Here is a 13,880-nt window from a genome sequence, read left to right on the forward strand (position 1 = left end):
AGGTATCCAAGACACCAAAACTCCACATTATAAAGACAAAAGTCAGCATTCTTTTCTTTTTAACGAAGTCTGACAACTGAAGCCATGGGCGGGGGGGAATGTATGATTCTCTCAGATTATGGGAGCTATTCCAAATCCCTCCCTCAAATGCAGTCTCCTATGCCTACCAAAGGAGCCCATCCCCACCACCCCGAAAGGTCTCCAAAGCCCATCATCTTCAACCTTTCTCTCCAGCACTGAAATTCTGGCACATGATATGGAACTTATCAAATGAGAATTTATCCCAATTAAAGAAACCATGTACTGCTGATGATGCCTCCTTCCTCATGCCACCTCTTACACATCACAGGAAGCTCAACATCAATGTGTTTATTCAAGTTACTCATTATTAACTCTCCAGAAAAAAACAACATTGGTCAAGAATCTGACCCTCTGAATTTTCAGTGGCAAACTATGTAATAAAGTCCCTTTAATAACTTAAAACCTTCATTAGTTTTTCACAAAATCACCTCCAAACAAGTCAACAGAGCACACACATTATTCAGTCTCCAAAAAAATCAATGATAGCAGTTTTCTTAAAAAAAAAAAAAAAAAATTCTCTTATCACACATATCAGAAGGTTCTTAAAAGAATAAAGAAAATAAAAATGGAAAATGAACACAGTAAAAGCCTGGGAAGGAAAAGGTTAACTTAAGAGATTAAATATTCTGTGAATTGTAGCTAACACAATAGTTTATAAATGAATCTAATAAACCATAAATACTATGGCACCTCTGCTCTCACCACAGGAACTTTGCTTTCTACTGAAGAAAACAGCACTGAGAAGGACATAAGAAATAACCCCTCTGGCTGATCGAAGAGAAGCAACTCTTCCTGTAATAAAATAATTTGAACCAAAATTGCCATTTATGACTGGTTTTGTTTGTTTCTTTTAGACAAGGCTAAGCAGCCTGAAATGTAAAGTGCCCTAGATCAACACAGCGTATTCTACAGTGACAAATTTTAGGTTAACAATCCACAAGAAGGTTTTTCCCTCAGGTCACTTAATTATTGGAACCAAAGTACGTGTAAATCTATGATCCTTCATCCTGAAATAACATTATTTGATTACTAAATTAATTCTTCTTGAATAAGGTATTGTCAAGATCATTTTTAGATTAATTTGGTAATTCTTGAGTTTATTTTTGTGTCATTTCACCCTAAAACCACTTAAACACAATGCAATCCTTCTTTCACGGTTGGTGGAAATATGAATGTCATTGTCACTACAAACTGGTCTGAAATCAATGAGATGGACACACAGGGAGGATTTCCACTGTACAGAGGTTTCATATTCTGCTATTATCTCGTCTGTAGAGACACTTGATGAAATGAGGAGCAAACAAAGGAAATTAAAGTCTTTCTTATACTCAGGGGAAAATTCACTGGTTCAGGAGTCAGCAAACTAGATTTTGTTCTCATCTTCACTGCTAACTAGCCATGACCATAGACAAATCAGTTGCCCATGAAGGACCTCATCTTCCTCTGTAAAATGAGGGAGCTAGACCAGACAACCTCAAAAAACACCTTTCATCTCCAGAACAGTATGATCTCATCTCCATAACACACATTTCCATCAACCCAGAGAACACATGGTACTTTCCAAAAAGACTGACATTACCCATTTACAAGTTTTCAAGAAACTCTGATTTTTAAATTATATCTTAAAATATTCTCTTAGACAATCCCTGCCTTTTTGCCAAGGGTAGGGGGGCTAAGTTTAGTTGAGTAACCTTAAATAAATTATTCCATTTCTCTGTTCTTCAGATACTCCACCAAAAAGCAAAATAATAAAACTAACCATGTCTGGAGCTGGGGTTGTAGCTCAGTGGTAGAGCGCTTGCCTAGCACATGTGAGGCACTAGGTTTGATGCTCAGCACCACATAAAATAAAAATATCTTTCTATAATTAAATTAAAAAAAAAAACTAACCATGTCTACCAACCAGATTTTCCAGACACACAGACAAGATGGTTTTCTAAAAAATAAAAAATAAAAATCAAACTGTCAAATGTAAGCCAGGTGTGATGATGCACAGTGGTAATCCCACCTCCTCAGGAAGTTGAGGCAGGAGGATTGCAAATTTAAGGCCAACCTAGGCAATTTAGCAAGATCCTATTTCAAATAAAAAATAAAAAGGGCTGGGGATGTAGCTCAGTGGTAGTGTCCCTAGGTTCAATTCCTACTACCACGAAGAAGGAAAAAAAAAAAAAAAAAAAAACTGTCAAATGCAAGCCTTCATTGTTTCACATGAGCCTCCTCCTCTACAAGCATGGAATGCAAGGCCCTTAACTGATGAGTGACACCTGTGTTACCAAAATGTATATGTGTGCCCTCGCTTCAGTAACACATGATGTACTGCCATGCATACTGTACAGGCACTAAGAAATACAAAAGTAATTTTCAAAGAATACCAATTTGAATATCTAAGTATAGTGCTTAGTTTTCCTTACTATATTCACTGCATTTGCTTTTTCTTGATAGATCTATTCACTGATGAAAGTAAAGTACCTGGAAAATATCAGAATATATAAAGGAAAAGTCACTTCCCTACGTTTTTGTGTATTTCCTCCCAACATTTTTCTTACACACAATATATTTTACACAATTATGACCATACATATTTCTATACACTACTTATTTTTTACTCAATATTATAATTTTCCCATGGTAGAAATTCTCCATCAGCAGCACTTTTAGGGGTTATATGATATTCCTTCAGCTTGCCCTCCTAAGTAATAACAGCACGCACTTAGTGGGGATTTCCTTTGTGCCAAGCTGTATTCTAAGTGCTTAATGTGCTATTGCTCACTTCCTCACAAAGGTCTCTAGGATAAATGCTATTAAGAAGCTCACTCTCTGGATGAAGAAACAGAAAGTAGAACCAGGAAATGCAAGAGCTGGGATAGGAGTCTCCTGAGCCCAGGACATATCCACCATGTCCTACTGCCACCCCAAGCAAGAACAAAGAGAAACCATGCTCTACCGCCATACTCTATGTCCTAGAATTGAGGGAAGAAACGTGCGCTATTTAATTTACTCCTGAAACAAAAGAGGAAGGCTTACTAAAGCATCTGTAAGATCATAAAACCTTTACATAAACAAAATGTTTTTTATAAAAAAGTGAAACATTCCTACATGACATTACTTATCATTGTTTTTAATTTAGCATGGTTAACAACTTTCTTTTCTACATCCATATGACTGAACATGTATTTCCTGTTAAAACAAAAAATGTAAGAAAACAGGGTGTGCGAATTTCTGTTACATACATTCAGAGTTTCAGAATAAAGTTCAAGGGGTCAATAAACTCTGGATAGTTCATGGCCACCAGCTTCAGATATACTTTCAGTTTAATATTCAATAAATGAGAAAAATCTCTCATCGCATCCTCACCCTGTCTTAACTGTATTTATCCCTGTCAACTTCAAAGACAGGGAAGAGGAGATTCAAAGTTCTAATCAGATAGTAAGTATCCTTGCTATCAATGAACTGTAAGTCAAAACAGAAATAGAAAATAAAAGTGTAAAAGAAACAAATAACTTTACCATCCAAGTGCTTCTTGATGGTTTGCAAAACTCACTGTTCAATGGATAAACAGTACTTCCAGTGGTTTTTATCAATTCCATTTTTGCTTTGTTTCATCTTCTGAAAAATAAGTTACTAAACACCAAACCTAGAGTTAGATCAGTGTGTTCTTTTACATTTGGAGGCTCTACAGAGCTGGTAAAAACAAACAGTCCTCAAAAAGGAAATTCTTTAAAATACTATGCAAAGATCATACAAAGATACTGATATCTGAACAGCTCTTTCTAAACTAAAGCAAACAAAGGGCCACCTCAAAGTGTGATAAATTCTTAAGTCTAGGGAATGCCTCTGAATTTACCACAGATAAATGAGAAACCATGCATTAGGAAAATGAATCAGGCAGCAGGAGAGAAAGTGGAATGACAGGGCAGAAGGGAGGGAAATTAGGGGCACTGCAGCATCAGAAAAGGATGAAATAATGAGGTGTACAACCCTCAGGATTTGTTTATTCATCAAAAAAAAATTGAGCCACTGTTATATTTCCAGGCACAGGGGGGACCCGTGGTGAACTGTTCGTGAGGGAAGTTTTATTTATTGCACACAAATGAACATAAACAGTGCTGAGTGGTACAAAGAAAAGACAGGACAGGCGGGCACGGTTTAGTCTGGGTGGACAAGCAAAGACTGTGAGTTCGGTTCCAGAGACCAAAGGGAGTGGCCTGGCAGCTGAGGAAGGACGTAGGGGGTGATGACGTCCCTGGCAGAGGAAAGTACTTCTGCTGAGGCCCTGGGGCTTGAGAGAGGCTGACACACAGGACCATCTAAAAGCCCAGCCAGTAAGCAATGGGCGGGGTGGTGCCTCATAAGAACAGCACCTTCGAGTCAAGGAGTAGTGGGTAAGTACTGGTGTCGTGGGTAAGTACTGGTGTCTTCAGGAGTCAGAACGGAACCCTACAGATGGAGCAAGAATGGCAACAGAGATCAAAAAGAAAGGACCCTGTCCCCTGCTACTGAGGGACCAGGACAGAGCAGAAGAAGGAGAGCAGGGGATGCCAGATTGCAGAAGACCTTAGTGCTACTCACTGAAGATCTAAGTTCTCCTTGTAGTCATACAGTAAAGACTGTCCTTCCCTGCCCTTTGAAATTAGATGTGGCCTTGGGGCTTGCTTTAGCCAAATGAGAGTCACCACATTTCAGTTGTCCCTACAAAAACCTGCCATAGTTGGCTGTCCCATCAACTCAGGTCACAGGACAATATAGAAACTGGTCTCCAGAACACCCTTGAGGGATAGTCAGAAGTAGAAGTAAACTCTGATGGCAGTGAGGGGGAGAAATAAACCTAGCTACTTTAAGCCACTGAGAGCTGAGAGTCCTTAGCCTATAATGGATGACTTATGATACAACACAACATAAAGGAGATACAAATGCTTGAATGGGGCAATGGGCAGGAGACTGCGCAACTGTATCCCAGTGATTGTATCCCAGTGACTCCGGAGGCTGAGGCAGGGTGGACTGCAAGTTCGAGAGCAGCCTCAGGAACTTAGCAAGGCCCTAAGCAACTTAGGGTGACCCTGCCTCAAAATTAAATAAATAAATAAATAAAAAGGAATAGGGATGTGGCTCAATGGTAAAGTGCCTCTGGGTTCAATTCTAAGTACCAAAAAAAAAAAAAAAAGATGAACAAAATAAACAAACGAGGAGACAGAGAACTGGTGATGATGAAATGGTGTTTCTCATTAAAGAAAAAAAGAATGCGAAAAGGACCACAAGGTTTGGAATGAAAAGTGACAATTTATGTTTCACAGATGCTGAACTAAAGGGGCCAATAAGAGAAACGGGTTGGTATCAGGCAAGATGAAAGAAAAGCAGGGCTGTGCTGGGGAACAAATAAGAACTAAGTTGCAGAAATCACAATGACATGGTGCTCGCTTCAGGGTGGAGGGAAGAGACTGAACATGCTGAGGAGGAGGTGGAGAGGACCCCCTTTAGGAAGGCCCGCCAAAGCACAAGGGGAGAGCATGAAGAGACAGAGGTAGAAACAGCAGGAGGAAGGAGGAAAGGCAAGATAACCCTGTTTCACAGAAGGGGACTGAAGGGTGCAGAGTGAAATCAGGGACACTAAGGACAGAAGTAGGTCACAGGGACCAGGGAGCTGTGGGTGGTGACAATATAGAGGCAGATCCAACAAGCACTGTGGAATTAAGAAGAGAGTGGGGTCGCAGGATCAGAGGAAGGAGCCAAGGCCAGGAGTGGCTAAAGGCAGGGGAGCGGTCTGGCAGCCCCCCAGAGTCTCAGTAGACTCTCAGTTCTCATCTCTCCCTCACATGCCAAGATCTGAACAACTTTTTTTCAGATGAAATAAAATTGCCAGTGCTCAAATATACAGAATGAAACAGAAATGAAATTAACTATCTTGTAAACACAACTGGCCTTCCTCTGAGGATTGTAACAAGTGTGGTCTGTGACAAGAGTCCATTCATCATAGCACATTCTCAAAACCATTTCTCCTGTCAACCTGTTTCAAACCAGTAAAAGCAATGCATGTCGACTGTAGAAATCTGAAAAGAACAGAAAATCGAAAAGACAAACTGTGAAGCTCTCCATATCCCCAAATCCGGAGATAAACACTGCTAACAGTGGCATTCTGGTTGGTGCCAAAGGCTACACGTGATTCATGCCAATGGCCAGTCAACTGCTATGTAGGACGGATCTGTGCTGAAGAAAAATGATTTCATGACAGGCACACTTTTTAAACTTCATTCTTAACAAACCTACATTCCATATCATACAGTATGTCGTATGTCCAAAAATCATAAATCTTTTTCAATCTTCAGGATTCTTGGGAATGAACATGCCTCCTCAGACATTGTGGCTAAACAGTTTTGTTTTGTTTATTTCTTTATATCCCTCCCAGTCTTTTTTTCTACACATATACTTTGTGAAAATACAACCTGGTTCAAGCTGTGCTTATAATTTTGTAATCTGGTTTTTACTCCCTTTAAGAGTAATTTTAAATATAACCAGCCACATTTATTGCCAGAGTTCTAAGAGTTTTGTAAGAATTCATTCAATTCTCACAACAACCCTATGAAGAGGTATTATTAGCATCCCCATTTTTCTGACAGAAAAATCAGGCAGGAGTTTATTTAGCACCTTGCCCAGGTCACACACCATTAGTAACAAAGCAAAGGGGATGTGGAACCTAAGCAGCCTGACCCACTGCCCCTGAACCACACCACGCATCCATATCCGCTGCCTTCCAATGCCATCACGTAAGAATGCTCCCAAGTCATTAGTCTTCTAATACAAAAATGTGATGGTTTTATAAATGGTCCACATTCCAGAATTTATTTAAGCCACTGTTAACGATCTTCAGATAGTGTGCAGTTCATCAGTAGTCCACATTCTCTGCCCTGAACACGCCACAGTGCCTGAAGCCATACATTCAACAGTGTAGCTTCAGGCACCATGCTTTATGCACATCACAGGTCAGAAATGCCTAGAAGTTTAAGAAATCCATTAAGTTCTTGATACATATATACACAGCCCCACTGCAAAACGGTTATACCATCCATCATGTTATATAGTCCAGGAGCGACAGTGCTCCCGAAGAGCCACGTGAGCGGCCCTGGCCTTGAATTGGGGATCCTGCAAACAAAAGTGCTCGATTCACCCCATGGATGAGAGAATCTTTTCTATCTTTGCAAATGTGTCAGACAAAAATGGCATCTTGTTTTACTTAACCCTTCTTTCATCATTAGCAAGACTGAATACTTTTTTCCTGCTCTTTATTGGCTAACCATATTCCTTTCTGCAAAGAATTGCCTATTAATGTCCTTTCCAATTTTTCTACTAGAGTGTTTCTCCTTTTAAAATTGATTTGTAAGATTTTTTTAAATTTAACTCTAAGCCAGAGATTGAGTGCTAGATAAATAACCAGAAGGCAAATGATGTTTCTCAGCTTACTGATTGACTTTATATGGTACTGGTGACACACAGAACAGACTTAGTGTTAACATGGGGAGGCAGAAGGCAGATCGCTAAAAACTCAGGGCACGAAGTCACCATGCCTGCATTCAAGACCCAGCCCCTCCACCTACAGCCATGACCTTAAGGTGACTCAATCTCCCCCATGTGAAGCTCTCACCCACATCCTAGGACATTATATGTGCTCGATAAATACTGTCTCCAAGGATAGTTGAGATAACCAATATTTTCCTTTATTAACACAATAAAAGCTTACATTTATTAAGTGCTTACTATTAAGTACTTTACACACATTACCTTATTTAATCTTTATTTTTTCAAACTCCCTAAGATAAAAACACCTTAAACTCCCAATTCTCAGATGAGCAAATTGAGGCCTAGGTACAGTAAGTTTCTCAAAATCCTCTGCTTAACAGTGGCAAAACCAAGGTTCACTTCCAAAGTCCAGGCAAATTGGTTTTCTCCTGTATCCTCATGCTTTAAAAATACCTCCACACTTATACAATTACTGGTTCTTTTGTGTTGTTTTACATTTATTTATTTAGGTGTGTGATATAAGGTGGGCCTCCGACATTTTTCAACACTCTTTAATGAGTGATGCACCCACCATATTTGACTATCGCTCCCACAGCATCCTAAATGCTTACAGGTGCACAGATCTGTCTCTGGCGTTTTCTCACAGGCCTCTTCTCGTTCTTAGGTTTACATAATACAAAATAGTCACATTATTTACTTCCAGGATTACACTTAAGGGAAGATCTCTCTAAGAAGCATATGTTCATGGGTTGGTTTAAACTTCTGTCCTAAAATAGGTTTCAAAAAGACAAGGAAAAAAATCTATTTTGTGATGTGTCTTCAGCCAATGCTTGAGTCTGTTCCCAAATTTAGTGACTGTATTTCTCAAAGCTTCTCTCCCTTCCTCTTAAAACTTGCCCATCTTTGCCCAAGCTGCTGTGCTGCTTCTTGGCCTACCTGGATATTCGAAGCATGTGCTCAATTTCTTATTCTTTTCCAGAAAATAAAAACTTTAAAAGTCTTTCTTATCTCTGTATCTTCCAATTCAATTCAATTCTTCATCAACCCTTGCCCAAGTACACCATTTCTCTGGGAATTCATCTTCCTAGTCTCTGAGCCACATATTTTATATTTTCAGTGGTGCTCCTTTATACTGTTACCGTGTTTTTGTAGATGAGTGACCTGGCCACCCTGCTTAGGTCATAAATCCTTCAGGAGCAAAGGCCCACTGATACATCATATTCTCAGTACTCAGCAGCGAGTCCTAACTTAGAGCAGGCCTCCGGAAATGTGGATAAAGATTTCACAATTCCTTTCCTCCCTGTTCAAATGCTCTCCTGTCTAATATTCATCATACTAGAAACCAAAGAAATGGAACCTGTTGTTGATTATCTTGTTGGAGATGGGTCTCCACCCAGCTTCCTGTATTTTAGGACATTTCTGTTTGTTAGGACTCGCCAAGAGGGTAGAAAGACAGTGAGTTTCAGTTGTCAGCTTACTAAACTATCTGATTTTAAATTATAGCCAAAATGAGGTTTTACCTTACCTGAGGATTTCAGAGAACCACCCTACTAGGGTCTCACATTACCTCAGATAACACTGGAATCTTGAGGTGAGGAGTGGAGCAGGGTGGGGAAGGCCTCAAGCAGAGTGCAGTATATCATCACCCTGCCTTCTGTCCACCCTCCTCCACTGACACAAAGGAAAATTCAGCAATGACCTGACCCAGTGTCATTTCATTTCATATTGCTGGATCTCAAAGAGGTGTGGAATGATACCCTTGGCAAGGGACTGACATCGACGGAGAGTCTGAAGCTGAACACACCAAGATAAGATCAGTAAGGAAGATGGGCAGCCAGATGACTTGTATACTAATACCCAAGTGCAAGGTGGTCTGTGCACCCTTGCAAAGTGTCACAATATAACACAAATCTTCCAGGGAAGAATATTTTTAGGCCTTGGGTGATACATTCTCTTACATGAAAGGCCATGATGATGCTGTCTTTAATATATCTGAAAGTCCTGAGATAAAATTCCTTCAGGAACTCTAAAAAATCAGGGAATGTGTGTGGGGGGGGGGGGTACTAGGGATTGAATTCAGGGCCACTCTACTACTGAGCTACAATTCCAACCATTTGTATTTTGAGACAGGGTCTCACTAAGTTATTGAGGCTACCCTGGAACTTGAGATCCTCCTGCCTCAGTATCCCGAGTTGCTGAGATTATAAGTGGGCACCTTTGCACCCGACTATTTCTAGCTTCTCTATTTGAGTCACAGACATTTTAAATATCCACCCCTCTTGATTACTGTAAATTTGTGGAAAGCTAATTCTGAATTTGTGAATATTCTTATTACCAAGATATCATAAATTACTTTCCCTACAGCTAGAACTAGTACTAATAGAACCTCTATTACTCTTATAAAAAGTAGCTTAGAGTAGAAGCCTGTTGGTAGATAAGAGACTCTAGAAACAACCAATACAGCTTCTTATTTAACAGAACAGGAACCCTGAGGTTCAAAGAAGTGAATGTAACTACTCCAAGAGAACATAAGTAGCTGGCAGGATGTATGCTTTGTCTATATTGCTCATTTAATCCTCCCAACGGCTCTATAAGGTAAATACAATTAGTATCTCTACTTCAGATGAGGAAACTGAGATCCTGCAAGGTTAAGGTACAATACCTAAGACTGCATGGGTGGAAAGGGCAGAACTGGAATTATAATCCCTGCCCTGAACTACAAGAGGATTAAAACCCAGAACTTCTGACCTCACGAAGGCTCTCTCAGTCATAAATAATTCTAAGGCTCATGAATGAGCAAACCACATTTAAAAAGGCCTGCAAAACTTTTTTGGATCTTAATTAGAACAAACTAACAATCAAAGATCTTATTTAAAAATATGGGAAATTCGAATAACACATCAAGTGTTATTGTTGTATCATAATGGTATTATAGTTATATAATAAAATATTCCTTTTTTTAATAATATATACTAAGTATACAGGGTGAAATGTTATAAGGCTTGGAACTCGAGATCACAAAAAAAAAGGAAAATGGGACAGACAGAGCAAGTGAGACAAAATTCTGATAATTAGTGAATCTGGATGATGGAACATGAAGGTTCATATTATTCTTTCTACTTTTTCATATGTTTATTTTCAAGTTTGTCAAATTAATACAAAATAATTTATAAAGGCCTATAAAGCTGAGTCCAAGAAAAATGAAGTTATCAAATAATGAAAATTGGATGAACACATATCACTCGTATATTCTAAAGTTTATTCTTTAATGGCAGTCTTTATTACCCACTGAACTATTTAATTTCATCATTTCCAATCTGATCTCACAACGGTCCACTCATCAATATTTGAAGTATGGAAAGATCTAATTACTCTCATACGTTGTTAATTTTCTTTTTAGGCCATCTGCAGAACTGCTTTATCAGTCAGCCAGTTAAGAATATTTATTGAGCATTTATTACGTTGTGGGTATTGTATTAGCACTGACCCAAGTTATCAAAGAAAGCAGAATAATAATACTTCTATCCAAGGTAGAAGGTAAGGCTTGGTTGATGTACTTGTCTCCATAGAGGAGCAGGGTTACTTTCTTAGATCCTATTCAACAGAGATAGGCCAGAATTTATGTGACAGGTGTACCTGCTGTGACTTCCTGGCACATTGAGCAGCAACAAGCAGGAAGCGGTGGCAGAGTATCAGGTAGGAGGTGAGGGGCTGGAGGTTTATGGGTAATTCTGAGTGTCCATAAGCTCTCCCAGATTTCTCCTTCTGCAATGCAGAACCACTGTAATGTATTTTTCAGTGAGCCAGGAAGCCCTGCATGCAACCTAAGGAGGCCCACTGTTCTCCTGCATTTTGTAATTGTTTCATCACAGGTTCCATCAGACAAGTTACCCCTGGCAGATAAGACTAAGAATTGAGAAACCAGCCAGGCATCTGGTCATGCTTAAGGGTGTCCAGGGAGAAGAGACATTCTACTAACGTGTCATGAGGTAACAGTAGATGCATGTTACACATGGGAGTGAACACTACTAGGTCACTATCAGTAGGTCTTTCACTATCAGGAAGGGCATGTGTTCAAGGAACACTGTACATCAGTAATAAGTGGTGTAGTACCTGGGTTGGCACATCTGTGCCCCATCTAAATGGCTTATTAAACTCATACCTCCACTTCAACTGGGGTCTGTCATAGCACAGTAAGATTTCCCATGGACTCTTTTTTTGCCTCAAAACTTTTCTGAGCACAACGGGCCCCAATTTAAAAACAGAAAAGACACCACAGAGGCTGTGGGCTTTACCCTTAATACGCTCTCATTGGCAAAAGTCAAGAAGATACAAGCAGTCATACTTAGGCCAAAGCAACAGATGTTAGCTGGGGTTTTGGAAGAGATGGCCAGGTTCTGATCTGTCCAACTCCTGCTCTACTCCTTACCTCAAGTGATCAGTTTCCCTAAAACAGAAAAATAAAATCCCTCCTATTACAGACCAAAATGAAGTTTGAGAAATCTGGAGTTGGCCAACACTAGAAAATTCAAACTCAGCAAACTGGATATGGAAATCAGCAACAATCTCCACAAACATCATTCACGCAATTCTGCCTCTGCCCGGGATGGGCATGGATCAGCCACCAAAATGATGAACCTGCTCCTGTTAAGAGACCCAGAACGTCTGGACAACCCCCCACACACAGCACCACAGAGGCCAGAGAATCGCTTTCAAGGCCCATCTTCTCTCACAATGTTCCAACAAACAGCACAAGTCACCTACCCACAAACAAGCCCCTTAAGAAAACACGTCTGGGACAATACAAGGAGTTGCTAAAAGTTTCCAGCTGCCCTGCAGAGCTCGCTCCTGCTCAGACATGGCCATACTCCCGCACCATCCAGTCATCTGAGTGTGCTGCTTTTCCAAATACAGCAGGACCAGCTCTAGCTGTGGACGAGTTGATTTAAAACTTCATCTTCCTCACACCCAGAGGCCTATTCCTTTAAGACATTCCACCATGGCCAGATTTGTCCTGGGCTATTTGCTTTGCTTGACTCAAATCCCCAATCTTCGCAGTAATTTGCTGAAATTACTAAGAGTTCCTATGGGTCCCCTAACCCTTCATAAGAGGCGGCCAAACCCCAAGATTCCAGCTTACGACACCAGGCGGAGGAGAGGATGCTGAGCCCCTTCCCTCCAGAAGTTTAGCCCACCCTCGGATCCGCAGGGGCTATCGCCCAAGCTTGGAGGGCCGGACCAGGAAGACCCCACCTCCACTCCCCGCACCGGTCCAGGCCACAGGTGCCATCGCCTCAGGATGGGGATAAGCAACATAATTTCCCAGGCGGCAGAGCAGATAAAGTGGGGTGGAGAGGTTGAGGCAAAGGGCGCTCTCACTCCGAGGAAAATTCCCAGGAGGAAAAGGGCAGCAATGGGGAGAGAACACCGGGACTTGGGGACGGTCTGCGAGTCGCTGCCCCTCCAGGACCTTCCCTTCTCCCGGTCCAACCTCCTCCTTTCCGCGCAACCTCTTAATCCCGCGGCCCCGGCGCGGCCGATTCAGAGGAGCCTGGCCGCGGCGAGCCCGGCTACCTGCGCCCGCCCGCCGTCCCTCTGGGGTCCCGGGCCGCGCCGCACTCACCAGGAGCACCGAGCCGCGCACCACCTCCGACACGCTCTGCCGCAGCTCGGCCGCCGTGCCCGGCTTGCTCAGCGCCCGGGTGAACTTCCGAGTCTCCGCCGAGGCCGGCAGCAGCGGCGGCTGCGACATCCTCTCGCCGCCGGCTCCTGCTCCCGCTCCCGCGATCGGGCCCGGCAGCGCCGCCGCCAGGTGCGCCCTCGGCGCCCGACCCGTTCCGCCCGCAGCTCCCGGCGCCGCCGCCCGCCCGCTCCCCCCGCCGCCGCCGCCGCGCGTCCGGCCGCCGCAGCCGGGGCCGCGCCCTCCGCGCCGTGTCACTCCCCGAGGCGCCCCGCGAGGCGCCCGCGGCCCTCAGTGCTTGCAGCAGCGCTCGGGCTCGCTCGGGACGACCGTGCGTGTGGGGACGGCTCCCCCATGCCACCAGCCTCCCTCGGCGGCTGCTCGCCGGGCCGCCTCCTCGGGGCGGGGTGTCCGGCGCGGCGCGGGGCGGGGCGGGGTGGCCGGCGGGCGGAGGAGGGGCCGAGGCGGAGAGATCGCGGGCCGGGCAGGTCCGCGCGGCCCAGCGCAGCAGCGAGGCGGCGGGACGGACGCGGGCAGCGCGGGACGCTGTCCCATAAAGTGCGGGGCGCACGTGCGAAGACCCAGGGCGAGGGTCGCCACGCCGGGGCAG

General features: G+C 42.9%; 1 protein-coding gene across 5 annotated transcripts in view; it reads right to left on the bottom strand.

Annotated features, from left to right (window-relative positions):
- DOCK9 (dedicator of cytokinesis 9) overlaps positions 1–13,458 on the bottom strand; it is a 276,566-nt gene extending 263,108 nt beyond the window's left edge. For 3 of the 5 annotated variants that reach the window (XM_079136881.1, XM_079136880.1, XM_079136882.1), the window contains exon 1: positions 13,214–13,456. In XM_079136881.1, the coding sequence (XP_078993007.1) occupies positions 13,214–13,342 (129 nt within the window). In that variant the 5' untranslated portion in view covers positions 13,343–13,456. Of the gene's footprint in view, positions 1–13,213 lie in introns of all 5 variants that reach the window. The other 2 variants (XM_079136871.1, XM_079136879.1) reach the window with 2 other exon arrangements.
- Positions 13,459–13,880: the final 422 nt, after the last annotated feature.

Source organism: Sciurus vulgaris, assembly GCF_902686455.1.
Source record: "Sciurus vulgaris genome assembly, chromosome: 4".
NCBI classification, from domain to species: domain Eukaryota; kingdom Metazoa; phylum Chordata; class Mammalia; order Rodentia; family Sciuridae; genus Sciurus; species Sciurus vulgaris.